The following is an 18,999-nucleotide window of genomic DNA, read 5'->3' as shown; positions in this document are numbered from 1 at the left end:
CCAGCAGGTAGGCTTGGATCCCAGATGGATATTTGCATTGCATTCCTCCCATGAGTAGGAGAATAGCAACCTGAATTTGTATAAATGTCATACTTTGTGGAAAGAAAATGACCCACACAGGCAAGGGTAGGAGGGAGTAAGTTTTCATGGATCTCTGTCAATTTATCCAAAGTAGTTTGACTGACACTGACAGGCCTAGAGGGCAAGGGAAAACTAACACCACAGCTGATTACAGTTTCTGGAGAAGACTGTTTCCATCAGCTGCCACCTGCTTCCTGCCCCAACCTACTCTTCTGTTCACATCGCCACTTGAGCAATATATAAGACCCTATTGAATCAGGTATTGAAACATTCTGCCTTGTCCCTTTAGACAAATTTATTCCTCCTGTGGTGTATCTGTGGAGGACCTATCTCCACAGCAGCCTAAATGGGCCGTGTTGATCCTCAAACATGTTACAGCTGAGGGGCCATGAGTTCAGCTCGCAGGAAAGCCTGCTGAGATGCTCCCACACATCTGCCATCGCTGGAGCTGTGTCTCCACTGGTCCAGTTCACAGTCTGGTGTTTCAGTGGCTGCCTTCCATGCTGTTCACCATGTGACTTCTGCATGGTTACCATCTCAGAGCTTGTAGCACCAGAGCGATCCTTTTGACTTCTCCCTCAACAGTTTGGGCTGCCGACCAAGAAATCCTAGTATTGCAGCTAGTTTGTGATGAAAGCTAACACCAACTTCATTCTCTTACAGTGCTGTATAACTGCTGGCTGTTGAAAATGTCTTACTCTCTTTCTGTGTAGTAAAACGACATCCCCAAGCCCAGGGTTTCACTTTGGATGTGAGACAGCAGTTGGTTTGCATCCACCCTCATCTTTGCAAAGTCCCTCGTGATGCTCTGTAGGGATAACCAGAGTACCAACGTTGGTTGTGGGAGACAGCGGCATGCAGCAGGCTGGCTGTAGAGAGTGGGAACATAAGGCACCTAACCAAGCTCCCAAAAAGCACTCTGGCAGCTTTTCGTTGCTGAAATGCTTTTGGTTCCTGTTAAATGAATATATGGACCTTTCTGAAGCACAGCAAAATAAATATATTCCATGGGATACAGTGCCTTTTCCCAACAGGCCTTGGGTGCCCAAATGTTTCCATGGCATGGGAGGTACAGGCAGAAAGTTTGGCTGAAATTCGCTGGAGGCGGACAACAAAACTTTGCTATCTTTGTGTTGAGGAGGCAGCAGTCCTATGTCTCTGCCAGTAAAGTCTCTCTCCTTCCCCACAGCATAAAGTAGTATTTTTAATGATAAAACATGCATATATAATATTTTGCAAACAAATATTTACAGAGGTTTGCAGAGCCTAAAATATTTATTTATGATCTCTAATTCCAGAGTGCACAATTTTATCACGTTCTCATAGTGGAAGATAAAAAACATACAATATGTTTTGTATAACTATCATGCTCCATCTGGTTGATGGATGATGATGTATTTTTCTGTATAATGTTATTAGAAGGGTAGAACTGATTAGAATTTGTAGTGAACTATATGCCAGGCATACATAATTTGATTGCAAGAAGTTGCTTGGTTTTGCTGGGTTTTGTAAAACATCCACTGGAATATATTGCTTGCTGCCTCCATTATTTATTGCATATGTTTAAGCGGGACTTATGGAGCTGTTAGTGTTATTTGTTTATTGCCTGGCATTTGGTGCCACCGTTCATACATCTCAGAATGATTTGCTTAGATACCCAATGTAGGTTTTTCTTTATTTCCTTTTCCTTTCTAAATTCAACTCTCTTGTAACACATTCCCACATTACATAGCCAGGAACAGGCAGTTGTTCCTCGCTCTGTTTCTTTGCTTATCACTTGGTGCTTGTGATTTTCTGAAGCATCCTATGTCCTAGTATTCATATTGGTGTTTTGGAGTAGCTGCCCAGTAAAGATACTCTCTTGCACTTAATTATTCCAAGGAATGGAACTGATCCTTTTCCTTTTACTATTTTTTTTTGTTTAAAAGCCATTCAAACCGCTCATATTAAGAGATTAATTTGCTTTTATAACCAAGCAGCAACATAGTGACTCCATTAAAAGATCATCCCGTTCAGGCCAGCAGGGACTATTCATGTGAGCAAGCTGAGCCATGTCTGGCCCTTTCCCCCAGATAAACAAGAAATGTTGAATCTCACCTTGTTCTGGTCATAATTTCTAAAGTAAAGGTGAAAAGCAGGAAGCCCCACTGTGGTCCCCCAACATTGCTGAAACAATTCTGGTGATGCTCACGTGAACTTCCAAATGACCATTTCTTACAGGCCAGGTCTTCAGCTGCTGAGTCTTAAATGGCCACATCTCAATTTTTGCTGCAAAAATAGGATTCTGAGATTGCAGTTTTAAAAAGCTACATCATTTGCCTTGTCCTGTGTGTTAATCAAATCCATCCATCTTCTGGCCGGATCTGAGGTCAAGCATCGTGGTGGACAATGCTGTGAAACACAGAGGGGAAAATAGCATTTGCAGTTGTTCTTAGTGTTTGAAAATAACTTTAAATTTTGAAAATTTGAATAAAGTTTGAAAATAACTTTAAAATTCAGAAAAAGCTGATTAAGACTTTAGCAGCATCCCTTTGAGAGGGCTCACCCAAGCAGCAGGCCATCCAAACTTGACAGCGAGAAGCTTTCCATATTCCCATACTGTCCTGAGTTTCATATCAATGCCTCTTACAAATCTCAGAGGAAAATGGCTATGCTTTGAATGGTTCAATATATTTTAGAAAATGTACTTGTAGGTATATTCATCCACTGGTGATCCAATTAATCGTGACAGGAATCTCTCTGTTGTTTCTCCCCCGTCTCCCCCCTTTTGGTACGCTATAAAGCAAGATATACATGGTAAGCAATCCAGCTGTCAGAAAGCAAAATGAAAGCCCAGTGTATGTACACAGCCTCCAAGACCATCAGCCAGCCACCGACATTTTATGCATGTTAATGTTGCTCAGAAAATAGCTTCTAACAATACGGTCTGTCTTGGGTGGCTCCGCTGAACTTGTTTTATTTTCAATGTTTGTGCTGGGTATTTGGAGGAGGAAGCACGAGCAATGTGGATGCTGGACTGCCTTAAGCAGAACCTGTATTGCACCCTTGAAAGGCATGTCTTGTGCATACATATCCCATTACTGCACCCAGACAAGGAGGCTGTATAGCTGCGTGAAACAAACTGCTGAGCTCCCATGAACAACATGATATGTTTAGGGTTCTTCAAATTTTATGGTCCAATGGCAGCTAATGATTGTTTATTGGTTATATTTAATGCACACCAGGGATAGTTTAGTATTTGATTTCTCTTCATGCAGAAAATAAACTCTCTGTAGTCTTTATTACTTGGGAAAAGCTTTAGGTGAATATAGTGACTTGTCATTGTGGAAAAGGAGGAAATTAAAAAGTAAAGGAAAGCAGTGCCACGGAGCTCGTTACGAACACTGAAATCACTTTTGGAAGAAGCAATGGGCTTTTGAGCAGCATTCCCTGCATCTGCAGACTTTCAGATAACCCACTCTGCCTTCTACTGAGCCCTGAAGCAGCTCGTTTGCTTAATGGCAGCAAAATCTAAACTTGTAATGCCGCAAGTCCATGTTCACGGAGCAGCTGCGCATTGGGGGTCAGAAGTAACTCAAGATTAGCAACCGGGAAGTGAGTTGCCTGATTGCTTCCTTGTTTTGAGGAGCTCATTTATGCAGCTCATTGTGCATGTGGGTTTTTGTTTTTTTAAGGGAAGAAAAGCTCAGTGTGGTATTTGTCTGATTAGCAATTTACAGCTCCTCAACGCAATTGGCGGGATGCCTGTGTTTTGATGTTTTGGTCTTAATTTGAATTTTTAATGAGGTATGACTTAAACAGGTTCAAAGTTGCATCTCTTCCTGAAGACCACAAAAACCCCAGCTTTTTTAAAGTCCCTCTGCAGATTAGAGGCAGTCCTGCAGCTTTCCATTTAGTTGCCCAAGACCGAGTGTTATACACGGTTTCATAGAAAGGTGATTTTTCTATTCAAACAAATAAAAAATGACATCACATTTTTAAAGCATGCAGAGAAGCAGAAAAAGCCGCCTCTGGTTTTCACAAGCTGTACTGTTGCTTAGATGAAGCCACCTCTCATTGGAAGGGGACCCTTTTGCTCTATGCCCATCCCCTACTTACCCTGAGGGCAGGACCTGGCTCCCCAGCTGTTTCCCATCCACAGCATCTATCTCTTGTCACTGAATTGTGCTCCACAACCAAAGAGACAGATTTTTTAAGGGAACGGGGTGGAAAATTTCATCCATTTGGCTGGCTGGAAAGGAAGCCAGTTGTTCCGCACTTCTTTGCTCAGCCCGGCACGGCTTTTCCCTCATGCAGTATTTCAGCTTTCACTGATTTTCCCTGTGTCCCAATCTATATGCATTCAAAAACAGCTGCATCAGATGTGACCATATGGCATCAGCTGTAAGGAGTAAAGAGAGAGTTCGTGTCTTTCCTCTTCCCTGAGCTTTTCACGAGCTGACTCACTCTTTGTGCTGAAGGTAAACCAAGTTGCTTTGCAACTGAAGTACACTGTGCTCCTGGCTCCTGTGTGGCAGGGGCTGGGGGATGTTTTGAATGTGAAACTGGCAAGAAAGTTCAGTGTGTTTTAATTTAGAAAAAAACCCAATGAACCCTCTGAGTCCTCTCCTACACACCAACACTCTTATTATCAGCAGGAAAAAGTTGTGGGGCTGCATATTCCCTTATTTATATGTGGCAGCTGAGGCATAAGCACTAGTTACACCTTTTTCCTATGGGATGGGATAGGTATAAAGCCTGAAATGCCGTGTAACGTGTGCGCTGCTGCTATGCGGGCGTCTTTTTTCAGGGATGGGGGAGGACTTTTTACAGGGACTTCATTATCCTTGAAACCTCTATTCCTCTGTCAAATCTAGTTGCAATTGGGCGACATTTCAGCTGTTATTATGGGTGATACGCAGATGTCATGATCGCATAAACCCTTTCCTATAGGAAATCAGACTCAAATATTTTCTAGTCACTCCTGTTGTTCCATTACCAGCTGCATCTAAATCACCTTGAACTTCAGCAGCCACAGAGGAAACAAGATGTCCCTGCAATCACTCTGAAAGCCTCTGTTTGCTTCTCGCATTAAGATTTCGATGCTGTCACAGGAAGATTTTGGACAAACAGCTGCAGAGGCAGTTCAGGAGTGACGGTCATGGAAGCGACAGTATTCTAATTTGTGACAAATAGCAGTGCAACCATATATGTATATATCAATATAACTTCAACACTGACAGGACCTGAAATTTATATGAACAGGGAGGGAAGTGAGAAGCTTTATCTACATCTTTGAATTTATTCATATCTGGGCTTATCCCAGTGACAGAGGTTCAGGGCATGTTTTATTCTCTTGGCAGGTGGCTCCTGCTGATCTCTTCCATGGGGCTGCTGGCACAGATCTTTCTGCCTGTTGCAAAGTCCATTGGAAGGCAAAAAACATTCAACACGTGCACTAGAGCTGTCATTTGTGAGAAATGTTCTCTCTTCCCCCATAATAAATTCATATATACGGTTCCTGCTTGCTTAATTGTGAAATTCCATTGGATGTTTAGTATAAGAGTGAGGTTTTGCATTCTTAGTCCTCCGTATAGAAACAGAGCTGTGATTTGCAGCGTTGCAAACACCACGAGATATTACTATTTTAAACATTGTGTGAAACTTTCTTGGAATTTATACTCGTCTGTCTTGTAACCAGTCACTTCCATTTTATCTTCCTGTCACCTGGAATGAACTAGGAATGGAAATGTAATTTCCCAGGGCCCTTAAAAATGTGGGGGGTATTAAATGCGGTTGAAATTAAGCGATTAATAATTTAGTTTTAGGCCATGAATCAACTTCATGTGATGGCACAGACTATATGCAACCCTCGAAACATTAGTGGAAACAAAACACTCCGGAGGTTCAGGGAAATAAAACGCTCTAAAGGGGAAGTTGCTGAACCTAATTAAACCTCAGCACTCTGTTATCCAGATCATGCTTCCTATTTCCACCAATTTTACTCTGATCTGCTTGCCGGAGAAATGTCATTTCACTTGACAGTTGACAGACAGCTTGTGTTGCATCAGAGCCGGAGAGGGAAGAGGAGCTTAAAGTGAAGAAGCTCCGTGGATGCTTGTCGGACCCCTTCCTTAAAAAAACCCACAGTTTTAAAGAGGATTTTTTCTGACAGATGTAGAAAACCTTAGCAACTAGGCCTTGTGCCATTTTCTCCCTGCTTCCTCCAGAGGTAATTATCTTACTCCATCAATAGCGCTGTCAGAAACTGGGCACATAATTCAGCATTTAAATGAACAAGCGATATAATATTTCCTGTCTCCCACCAGCGTGTTTTGCAGCTCACATTCTTCTCTGTCACTCGCTCACTCTTGATGTATGTCCTGGGTGCAGTCCTTGAATGCCTTCTCTCCCTTGTGTTTCATTACAGATGTTGGCTTCGACTTGACACCTACTTCATTTGGAGCTTTATAGGACCGGCGACCTTGATAATTATGGTAAGAACTCCTAATTAACTACTCCATCTCTTAGGTCAAGAAATAAAACTTTTGCTGTCCCTTTACTCTTTACCTTTAATTTACACAGATTAATTTGAGAAAGGCATGTTCTTCTGTGACCCCACCTGGCACGAACAATTAGACCCTCATTACAAAAGGCCCTTGGCATTGCAGAATACTTGATCAAAATGGGCCAGAGAGCTTTGGAGTGGGCGCTTGCAGAGTTTGGTTTCTACCATTGGACATTTAGAAGTGCCAAGCTCTATTTTGATGCCATTCACTGCCTGCCCCTGTTTTTTTGTATTCCAGAGCAAAGCTTCTTATCGATCATGCAAAAAAGGGAAATCTGGGGTGGGGGGAATGAAATGAAGTCCAACCTGGAAGAGAGGTTTGATGGGGGTTTTTCCTCCCCAGCAGAAGTTGAAGCTTGTGTGACTTCACAGTTAGCACATTGCCAGTGTATCAGCTAACACAGCAATAAGGTAGAGAACCCAACTTCAGAGGCAGCTGGAGTTTTTCTTATACTTTAATCGCTACAATATGGTTTAAATAAACCATCCTTTGTTTTGAATAGACTACAGTTTGGCTAACACAGCAAACCAGGCGTTCTCACTTCAATGCAGACATTGTCCCTGCTTCTCCTGCAACTGGGGGCCATTTCAGCAGCCTTCCACATCAGGGAGGGGCCCGTGCAACCAGCTACAACTGTTGGGATTTTTTTCCCCTTCAGCAATTAATTCATAAAAAGATATCTTCCCTTTTTGATTACATCTCAAACCCTGGCCTGGGCTTTTGGGGGAACTCCTTTCCAGGAGTTGGCAGCCTTGTTTACACTGAGGCAGTGAAACACCATCGCATCTTTTACAGAACAAATTGAACTTTTTTTCCTTTGTATTTTCTTCAACTTTGCATTGTGCTAAGCATCTTCAGGAATTGTGATTTCCCTGCCCATCTCCTCCGTTACACCATAGTTAAAACATATATTCACAGAAGAAGAAGCTTTTTCGCTTCATTAAAATGGGGCCAGCTAAGCAATATGCTTGGAATGACTTTTCACGACTGTACATCTCAGACACAGAAGAGCTGTTACAGCAAATACTTTTAATTTTCCACAGTGTCATTTGAAGCACTAGAGTTGATATTAGAACCAGCCCTCTATCAGTAACATATGCAGTGCCACAGCTTTGGTAAAGCTGTGGCATCACCAGTCCTGCAGTCCACAGACCAACTCACCTTATAAAATCCTTGGCAATTTTCTGCGATTCAGTCTCTATAAAACTGTAGCGAGAGTTAATTCCCTACAGCAACCTATCTGTTACAGAGAAGAAGCTGACTTTCTCCCCATCATATTGTGCCATGTCACGTAACCCTTTTTTTTTTTCCTTCCCCCCACTGCAGCTTAATGTCATCTTCCTTGGGATCGCGCTCTATAAAATGTTTCATCATACTGCTATACTGAAACCTGAATCTGGATGTCTTGACAATATCAAGTAAGTGGCTGGGTTTTTGCTTTCTTTCTTCCTGTTTGTGTCTTTTGCTGTTTATGCCCCCGTTCCTCTCTGAGGAGCGTACAGGGGAACCAACTCTGCCAGCGGCAGCGATAACCAGAGGCAATACATTCAGTTATGGCACTGCAGGGTGGTTTCTAATAGATACCAACAAGTGGCTGATGAAGAAGCACTGTCTTTATTGGGTCTGGCTGCCAGTGGTGGCATTTTCCATTCAATTTTGCATGAAGGAAGCAAAGCTGCGTTTGCTGTCCTTGAAGCAGGTAATCTCCTAGTCCCTCTACATAAAAATAAATCGTGCCCGATAATTACCAGCTAATTATTGCAGTCTCTACGGGGAAGGTGTTGAAATTGTTGATCGTTACTATTTCTCTGTGCTCTGAGGGCAGAAGCCTTACTTCTTTTCAGTTTGTTTTGGCCTCTTCCAGTTTTAATGACCCAAATTCCCCCCAGAATCTGATTAGCTTCAGCAGTTACTGGGGTTTTACCTGGGGATGCCTACATCAGAGGAGGTGCTTGCCAGCTAAGGCATGTTTTGCCCTTGGACTTGGTTAACGTCTGAGCCTGGGCATCTTACTGTCTTGCAAGCTGCTTCATTATATTGATAGAATATTAGTCTCCATCAGTGCCTGTTTGTTCAAGTACCTCTGGCTTTAATTACTCACGTCAAAAAATACAAGTGGGATTTTAGGTGCGGCGCCTGATAAGATGGGGAGCCTCATAATTAATAAAACCATCTAACAAACTTCAGGAGGAGGAAGTTGTCGGGAGTCAGCACTTCACTGCCATCCCACGAAAGGAGAGCGTTGTGCAACATGGCTGGAAGTTGGTTCAACCCTCTCTTCCGTGGTGGGAGTGGGAGAAGAGTCACAAGGGGAGCTTGTTAGGAGATGACTGAATTGCACAGCTGCAAGGCAGTTCTCAGCAAGGTTATTGTTCTTACTCCTGAGCTGCTCTCGCAGATGCAGCTTTAATTGAAACAAGGTCAGTCCCACCTTAAAATTTCCCCATCGGACAAGGCTTGCAATACCATTAGCGTGCCACGACCTGGCGTGGTCCTTTGGGTGAAGTTTTAGTTTCCTAGGCACAGCTTCTTCGAGGGTTGGGAGGAAAGGGGACTGGTGCCTGTACAAATGCAGGAGACCCCAGTGAGCTTGGGCGCTGATTTACCGTGTCTGTCCCCGCCCAGGTTACGGGCAGGCTGCTCTGTGATGTGCTTCTGTTTCTTCTGCCATCGCTCAGCTGTAAGGTGAAATTGGAGGAGCAGTCCCTCCTGCATATCCAGGACTGATCCCAGCATGATGGTCTTTCATTCGGTCTTGGATAAGGCATTAAAGGAGTAGTATATTTAATAATATTTATTAATATGACTACTTGTCATGCATTAGTGCTATGGGATTGCTTGCTGAGAATGGTCTTTCCGCGGTTACCCACACAAAATCTGTCTAGAAAGCCTTGCAGTATGACATTTAAATTAAAAAGTGGGGGGGAAGGGGGGTGACACACACCAAAGCCCTTATAATTAAAGCAGAAATAGTAATTGCCTACTAAATAATCTTGCTTGTGCTAATCTCTAGTATCTTTGTTTAAAATGACAGGAATTTCTACAACTGGTTACATCAATTATAATGTAATTGTAAAATATTTTATAGGTTCTTTGGCAGATGAATGTCTATTCCTTATTTGACTCCATTAAAACGTTTTGAAAACACTAGCAATTAAAAAATTTCCGAGTATGTTGCTGATACCCTTCCAAACATATTGCTTCATTACAAATTATTGTTTTATGCTTGAAAAAATAAGAGAAATATCATATAAACTTGGGAGGACCCCAAGCTCACCCTAGGAAGTTTACCAAAACAAAAATTTCAGAAGGGACTTGATTGTAATTTCTGAATACCTAAGCAGGAAAAGTGAAGTCTCTAAATCCAAGGCACGTGTTTTCTCAATATCAGTTATGCTTGAGTTAGGAGAAGGTGCAGATCTGTAACAGAGAAGGGAATTAACCTTTGAGGGAGCTTTCCTAGGCATGTGAGGGGCTTGCAATCTCTGGAAAACCTTTAGGTAAGATCATAGTCATCTTCAAGGGTAGTCTTCTAGGTAAAATCATGGTCATCTTCACAAGTCATTGGCTCTAACTCAGTTGCAAAATGTGGTTGTGGTACAGCAGCTCTGGAATAAAAAGCCACATCATTTCACAGGTGACCAGGAAGATCCTTTCTGCCCTTACCTCTGTGGCTCTATACGGTTAGTGAAAAGACACCCAGATCTGTTTCTCAAGATGGTGCTTCCTTTGCTGGCTCTCAGTGTGGTCCCAGAGCCTTGCATCTTGTCTTACCGAGGGACTGCATTGGAGGGCCCCTTGCTGCCATCTGCGTGTGACAGCTTTACGGCACATGGGGAGCTGAATGGGAGTTTGTTCTCCCAGTTCATTTCCTAACACTGCTCTGTGTTAGGCTGTGGTGAGGCTCTCGCAACATAAATCCTGAGCCTGTTCAACAACAGCAAAATATTTGATTCCCTATGGCAATGTAAAAATAAAGGCCATAAAATATTTTAATAGGCTGTTAATAAGCGCCCCTGCAATCTGGTGCTTGCCTATGTCACTTTAAAGGTTAGAAATACGTTATGAAGTATAGAAAATAGCCAAATAACTCCACTTAAATTAATGAACTTGATAAAGGATCAGGTGGCACCTGGGATACCTTTAATTACTGCACCAACAGAAAAGCCATTCAAAGGGCGGTGACTGAACCAGATGCTGCGTGGCTGAAAGATTTGTAGGCACTGTTCAAAGTTGTAAAAATAAACTTCCCTAACCTTTAGGAACAGTCCCTATATTATTGTGCCATCATGGGAGGATCTGACATTCTCGTGGTAGAGCACTGGTTACCCAGGGGTTACCCGGCAAGAGATCTGATGAGTACAGAGCTGGTTTATTTTTTACCCACATTAAATTTTCCAACTTAGCCCAGCACTTTCAAGAGGAAGTAGGGTAACCACATATGTGGGTCCTTCCTCCTGTGCTGAGAGCATCCACCCTGTACGGCAAGTTGCTACTGAGCCGATTCAGTGGGTTGCACCCGCTGAGACAGCGAGGTTCGTGCTCTAGTCCTGCTTTTGAGGCAGTTAGCCAGGAGAAGATGTGAGCTCGTGCATGTGGCATATGTTGTTCGGAGCTGCAAGAGTTTTTTGCCTGATGCTGATGCCAGGAGAGCAGAGTAGTTCCCGTTTCACAACAGGTACCATCACCAAGAGTAGCATGCTTTTACCTAGGACCTTTTGAAAAAGTTCAGTTTGACTTCTTCCTTCAATACGTTTAAACAGAAATGTTAAGGGTTGTCCCAGGGTGGGGATGTCTCCTGCCTTTTAAAGATCTCTTTAGTATGAAGCGATGCAGACAAGGACACCAAAACAGCTGCCTCTTGGGTGGTGCATGTAGCTTCTGCCCATGCCTCCCCAAACATGGGCGGGGAGGAGGTTTTCCTTTCCAGACTTTTCCAATGGCTCTTTCTGGGCGCTCAATGTCCACCGTGGCCATCGCTCTTTCATTTCTTCGTGGCTTGTCAGCAAACATAGGTGAGCAGAGATGGGCAAAGAGGAGCATCATTTAGTCTTTGGTAGCTCTGCCCACATCACTTGTATCTTGCTCGTTGCCCATCTGAAAGCATAAGTGGGATGCAAATGGTGCACGAAATTGCTCATGAACACAAACTGATTTACTGACAAGAAATGTATCCGGGAAGGGGTTGTTCCGAGGATTCGTTCTCCCATCCTTTACAAGCTTGCAGGGAAGACAGATCTTTCAATCCAGGGACTACGCAAGCTTTCTGGATGGCAAAAACCTGCTGTGCTGCTTGCATCTATAGCCTGCGAGGTGGAGACTATAGGCGTATCAGTGCGGGATTGATGCAGTCTTGCTAGCAGATGGCTCCTCGTGAGGACATGTTACCAGCTGGAATACTTTAGAGCAGCTGGGAGGCTGTTTTACCGGAGGTTGCTGCCGTATGGAGTGATTTCTGGAGTTGAGCAGCTCGAAGTCTCTCCTTCACGCTTTTCCATTGTGCCGGGTAGATGTTAGATGTGCGAAATGTCTCAGACTGTCATAGACAGGAGTACACTGAATCTTTTTTATATTCACATTCTTGTAGGAAGCCTTATGTGACAAAGGAAAAGACATCTATGTGTGAATAGTCCAGCATGGTTCTTCAGTTTTCCATCCATCAGCTCCTTTCTGGGTGGTCAGGCATGTACTGTGTGGTTGCTTGTGGTCCTTGCATGCCAGTTTCCATCTGATCTGTGCCAGATGCTGCAGCACAACAAACCATCCATGTGTTTCCAGATGCTTTACCCCCTTTTTCTGTGCAAAACAGGGTTTCAGGTTAACCCCATCCCAAATGCCTTTGCATTGTGTGGCAGTACAGTGCTTCTGCAGCCATTTAAATACTGCTCATTCAAGTAATTGTGGCGTTAGTAGAGGGAAAAAGAGGGGGGTACACTGGTAGTAATCCAGATGTGCTCTTCGCCATATATATTGAAATCTGAGGTCCTGTCTGCTGTAGGCTGTTATTGTGCACAATGTGGGGCACGACAGTTACTTGCATGGAAAACTGGTAGGAAATTAGGTGTAGAGAGCAGTTATTTAGTTAACAAAAGGCAGGTTCTATAAGCAGATTGAAAGGATTCATCAACGGGGCTGAGCAGCTGTCGTGCCTGAAATTACACAGGGCATCTCCAAATGGCTGGAGAGGAGATGGTGAAACCTACTTTCTCCTGGCAGAGGCCAGAAACCATCCCTTCCCTTTCTTACAGACATGACCTTTCCTTTGAAGTTCCCGTGGGCACCCAACCCCTCGCCCCCTGGCTCTGCCTGGCTGTGGCTGGGTTTGTTAGCATTTCCCCTGGCCAGACCAGACTTCCTGACATTCTTCTGCGCTGCAGTATGTGGCAATGAGATTTTACTTTATTTACTTTGGAAGGGCGACGCGTCAGCCATAGCTGCCAAGTGCAGTTGCGGACCCACTAGAAAGAAGGAAAAAGGCGAAGGGCTTTGACAGCTTGCTTCTCTTTTTGTCCCATTTTATTGTGTAATTGATTTAGCCAGGGTATAGCTTGGCTTGTGCCATAGGCCACCTGGATGCTTTTTAGAAAGCACAACTTGTGGGGACCTCTTCAAAGAGGAGCGTGTCAGGCTGTAGGCCTGAGTTTGTTGGAAAAGCTCATCCAGTGCGATAGAAACCCACCCAGGTCATCCTGGAAATTTAATTTTCTTTCTTTCAGACAGGGAGACCCAGACTGGGAGCTCCTTTTGTTGCTAAAGAGGCACTATTAATTAGGGCCCCTGAGATAGTTTAATCCTGGCATTAATCACTGTAGTTTTGTTGCAGCCTTCTTCCCTCTTGTGGAAACCTGCTCCCATCCCATCTTCTGCAACAACAGAATAAGCACTATATCAAAAACCTGAAATTCCCTGGAAAAAAATTATTTATTCTGAACATGCAGGAGAGAATGTTTCTAGGTATTGTGGCCAGATTCACAAGAACACACGCTGAAATCACGTCAATGGAGATGATGCAGAAATGTCCTGCATTGCAGTCTTCAGAAATCAATCCCCAAATGACCAAAACAGGCCTCCCTCAGCTCACTGGCGGCCATGGGAACTTCAAATGGTCTGAGACTAAAGGCACATAGCCCTGATTTAATGGATAAATAAATGTTCTCCCAAGTTTCTGATTTGAAACAAAACTCACACCATACTCCTTTATTATTTTTGTTTTCATGGGAGTCTCTTGCTAAGAGGCTTACAGAAATAAATCTGAGAATGTGCAACCTAAAAGCCAAAAGTAGTAGCCAAATGCAAAGACTCAACATTGATTATTACCATATAACAACTCGCAAAGCCCAGTCCAGGCTCTTTTAGGGAGTCTGGCCCAGACTGGGGGAGGTGAGGGGCGAGAAGCATCAGGCACAAAACTGAGAAGCCCCTTTTGAAAATATGCCTCGTTTACAAACCGTTGCCGTATCCCACACTCCCCATATGTTGTATGGGTGTAAGTGATTATCTGCTCATTTTCTTGCTCGAACATATGTATTTTATTTAAAGAGACATGACTAATCCCAGCCCTCAGATTAGCTTGTTGTTTCAGTCCTGCGGGTTTTCTTAAGTCATAAAAAAATCCTCAGAGTTAGGTACAAAATTGAAAACAAAGGTTAAATAGAACTTCCAAAAATCGTGTGCAGAAATGTTTAAATTAAAGCCTTGATTTAACACAGTGGTATTGTGCTGTCAGGAATGGAGGTTGACCAGTCTAGTTTTATTTACTCAGCTGATTGAAATGCAGAAAAAGTAAACATCCTGGGTTTGGTGCAGTGAGGAACAGGTTAGACTTTTGAAAATGCAAGATTTCTTCTCCTTTAGTAGGAAAACCTTACATTACCAATGCAGAGCAATAATTTGTAGCAGGTCGTCTTTGTTCTTTATTCTAGCTATTCTAGAAACAAGTGAAAGTAGGGAGACAATGAGGATTATTTCATCTTTTTGTACTGAGATTTAAACTCAACTATTGGTTTCCAGATCTTTTTTGTTTAATCATAGGATGCTACAACTTAGAAATAGCTTGCAATGCCAAAGGGTCTGGAATTGAATATTGCATTGGGTTCATCTGGGGGACTTGATCTGCAGACCAGCAGAACTTTAATCCTTCATTACTTCTGGATTTGTGGCTTATTGGAAGTGCACACTGAGGGCACGGTGCAGCGAAGGGGTCCAGCCCTTGGGGATGTGCCCATGCCCAGCGTCTGGGCGCAGAAGGCCCAATCTTGTATCTTCAGCACTCTCTGTTCCTGGCAAAGGGCTGAAGGTCTGAGGCAACGTGCAGACTCCTCCTTTGGAGCAGCAAGCTGGGAGAGGAGGTTACGTGCACCCCTGCAGCTTCAAGGAGGTACATGCATTGGCGTGAGTGGTTGAAAGCGTTTGAAACACAAGCCAGTGAATGCAAACACTTACAGGAGCCACAGTGAACCTCTGTTAAACGTGATCCAGAATCCTGACTGGCCATTACCTGTAACATAATGTTAAATAAAATAGCAGTGCTTGTAAAGAATGAGCCTTTTGTTAAGATTTTCATACAGCCCTACTTATAAAATAGAAAGAGTAACTGAGCGGGTTGTTTAAGAACAGGGCATTGACAATCTATCCTTCACAGCCAACTGTGCTATATGCAGCATTTTTGGTCTCCTCTGTCTTCTGGGGACAGCACCTCCAGGGATGCCTTTTGAAGAGGAATCACCCCTGGATTCCCACTCCAGGAAAGGATAATCTGATCCTAGGGAACAAAAAAAGTCCCCAAACCAGTGTTTGGGTCTGGATATACTCGGATGAGAAATTAAGTATGTGTTTTAACGGTGCTTGGGATGTGCAGGCAGCGCATTCTTTGTCACCAGAAAATGGCAAAAGAGTTTTGCAAGGATGACCAAACGATCTGGGTACTTCTGAAAATGAAGAATAGCTTTTTCTCTCCCTTGGAAAACCTTTGCCCATGCAAAGTTTAGATGTTAGCCACAGAGTACTGAGCTGGGCATTAGAAACTGTCTGCCTCACTTTCCTTGCACAGGAGCTCAGCCTATGATCTTTGTGTCTCCTACGGCCTTGAGAGAGAGTACCATGCCTTCACAAGCCAAACAGTCAGCTTAGCATCTCCCTGTATGCTATGTAAGAAACCACCATGCTTCCTAGTCCCCTGGGTAGCTCAGTGCTGATCCTATATAGCCTTCATGTGCATCTCTGCATGAGCAAACTTTGAACAGGCAGCCTAAAGCAAACCCAGAAAAATCACTTGGAATTGGCACAAAATGAAGTATTTACAACCTTCTACCAGGAAAAGATACAGCACATTTAAATTTTGCCAGAGTGCAGAGTTTGTGAGCACCTCAGAAGCAGAAACTCTGCCAGTGCTGAAAAATCATCTGAGATTGCACTTCTGCCTGGGTGCCTTTTTTGCCCAGTGATGTTGGTGGCAGCATCTGATTTTGTTTTTGCAATCTGCTGCTAAGTTTTTCACAGAAAGGTTTGCTTAATATTTGACTGTTTTGGCTTTGGTTTTTGCTTGTTTGTCTATGGTTTTCGTGATGGCTGTGTTAATGTTGAATGGTGATTGTAAAGCACTAATCTTCCCACTGACAGGTGTCGTCCTTTCCGAATTAAAAAAAAAAAAATCAATCAGTGGTTATTGATTTGAGAGAGTGTCCTCAAAGATATTAAATACCTAAGGTCTTTCTGTGAACCCATAAATCATTATTATTGTTTTAAAAGGGCATACATTTTAAGTATTTTGTCAGCAAGCCCTGCTGGTGCTATCTGGATCATACAAATATGTCTAAAGGCTTTGCTGAATCCGTATCATGTGGAAACAATCAGATATGTGGTTACACATCAGTGTGATTTGAATAATCATGCCATGCCTTTGCCAAGCTAGGAGGAAGGAAATAAACAGGGTAAGCAATCCTGAGGGTAATTAATTACTTACAGAAAATGAGATGAGCCTAACAGAATTGCTCTTTCCCATTGCAGCAACTAAGAACCAAACTCAGAAAGCAGGCCGTGACTTCCCCGGCTGAGATGAGGGGAAAAGAGATGATGCTGATGCTTTGCTTTTAGCATAAAGAATCAGGCATAGGTTGCCCCAAATCCTGGGCTTGGGCATTACATAGGGCCAAGGAAGGTTTGGCCTCATTTGTCTGGAAAAAAATTCTGGAATTACCAGTGGAAGTCAGAAGTGGTTTTCAGTCTGTATAAAATTTCCCATACGCCAGGGGGTAGGACCCCAACCTTTACAGATCTCCAAGGCATGTAAAGCCAGGGGTTTCTTCTGCAAATGAAGCTGTGACAGGCCTGCTGACCCCCGAGATGGTTACAGAGGTCTTCAGGGGACTAGCCACCTCCTGTGAAAGATGATGCAGGAGCCAGAAGATGAGGCTTGGAAATGATGGCTTGGAAAGCCATGTAATGAACACCAGCGGCCTCAGGAAGGCAATTAGGAAGACATTTGGCTTCATGCCATTAAGTTGGTAACTTTGTCACGAAATGCAAAGGCAAAATCCTTTAAGCACTCTTTTATTGCTTGCAATTGATTTTTCTCACCACGAAGACACTCCTTGACTAATTAGCAATGAACCCGTTTGCTTTATGAGGGGAGTACTGGACTTTCCAACTCCTTCCTGTAGATTTTCAGCAGTTCAATAAATCAATCTCTTCTAATCCTTGAAATTTAAAAAAAAAAAAAAAGGGAAAAGAAAACAAACATCCTTAGTGCCTCATATTGAGAGGCAGTGGGGAGACACAATAGCATGCTTTATTTTGTGTCTGTCTCATGCTTGCCTGCAGGAAATGTCTGTCTCTCTGCTTTATTTGTGCCATATTAAAATGAATTCCATGGGTCTTTCTGAATGCTTTCAAGGGTGCACCTCATCCATCTATTTTTATTTGGGTTTCATCACCCATAACAGCTACTAAAGGTCCTGTGTACTCACTTTGGCATTTTTGCTCACCAGCCAAACTGTGTTATTTTGGGGCCTGAGTTCTGAGTCCATGTGCTTACTGAGCCTTTTGCTGCTATTGGAGAGATGGGAAGATACTTTGAATTGTCAAAAGAGTGATAAAATAGAGTTAGGTAAATTTAAACCATAAAGGGTTGAATAAAATGGGAACACCTGAAGTTGATTAGTTATGTAGGGCTTTATTAAACGTCCAGTTTTACTCTCAATGTGGCTGAAAAATGACAATTTGTTAAATATATGTGTATATATATATATATATAAAAGAATAAACTCTTTTCAAAACGTAAGAAGACCAGACATTCTTTTTAAATGAGAGAAGAATAGCTGCTTTTTGATAGCAGGCTTTCTCTGTTCAGCAGCGTTTTAGGACCAATCTGTGTGTGAAGGTAAATTCTTGCCTTCTTTTCCTGCTGAAAAAAAAAATGAAGGCTTTAGGATTCCAGGATATTGTTAATCTACATACATGGAAGTGGTTTGCACCATATAATATAAGTTGCAGTTTGTCTGTGCCTCTGTATTGTCCTGTCAGGGTATATTCCGGCAATTTGGTCACCTTGTGTCAAAAAGGTACATGTTAGGGTTTTTACAAGGATAGGCAGCATGAAAGGGGTTTCTGAGCTTAGGATGCACTGGTTTTTATATTCCTTAAGCATCTAAACAAGGATATAAGTAGCTAATTTTAGCAACTTTTTAAAAAAGTATTGGTCTGGAAATATCACAGGAATATAGAAGGTAATATGAACAATCGTTTCTCATCATTGAAGGAGAAAGTACTCTGGGAAATTGAAAGACATCTAACTTAAATGAGATTTTGAAAGAGTTTTACATGATGTATAATTAACCTTAAGAAGTATTTGCCCCAAGGTAAAGTCAGGGCTTTTTTAAGACTAGAAAATGAATTAGGTATTTATACGGATTGGTAGACCATCCACTATCCATCATCTGGGCTGCAAAGAAACACAAGGGAGGTTAGGTAAGATTTCACAGGTTAAAGGAATAACGCAACCACTGAAGATCAGCTTTTTAACTTTAGGTATTTGAAAGTGAAGCTCCCACCTAAGCCATCATTCAAGTTTTCTCTGCAGTCAGTAGAGAAAGGTATTTCTTCAGGGAATGGTGAAGCCTCAACTACCTCAAACAGCTGTTCTTGTGCGGGATAAATTGCTCTTTGGTTGCACCAGTCTCCCATTAACTCTGGAGGGCTCAGAGTCACGCAGTATAAATTCAATGGGCTGTATCCCTTACTGCCAGGAATTGTAAGAATTTATCCAAATCTGGAGAAAGCACTTTAGGTCTAGCGCCTCAAGCTGTGCTAGGCTAGGTTTTCCAACAATTTCTGCTTCAACCTTTATTTGCTGGTACTGCTAGTGAATATATTT

The 18,999-nt window shown here is 42.8% G+C and overlaps 1 protein-coding gene across 8 annotated transcripts in view; it reads left to right on the top strand.

The window, feature by feature from the left end:
• The window catches only part of ADGRL3 (adhesion G protein-coupled receptor L3), a 517,783-nt gene that overhangs the window by 454,097 nt on the left and 44,687 nt on the right, over positions 1–18,999 (top strand). For all 8 annotated transcript variants that reach the window (XM_064450191.1, XM_064450192.1, XM_064450188.1 and 5 more), the window contains 2 exons: positions 6,491–6,557; positions 7,956–8,047. In XM_064450191.1, coding sequence (XP_064306261.1) covers positions 6,491–6,557; positions 7,956–8,047 — 159 coding nt within the window. The remainder of the gene's footprint in view (positions 1–6,490; positions 6,558–7,955; positions 8,048–18,999) is intronic.

The sequence above is a fragment of the Phalacrocorax carbo genome, chromosome 4 (assembly GCF_963921805.1).
Source record: "Phalacrocorax carbo chromosome 4, bPhaCar2.1, whole genome shotgun sequence".
NCBI classification, from domain to species: Eukaryota; Metazoa; Chordata; class Aves; order Suliformes; family Phalacrocoracidae; genus Phalacrocorax; species Phalacrocorax carbo.
Note: the sequence above shows the minus strand (reverse complement) of the source record. Positions and strands in the feature narration are given on the sequence as shown.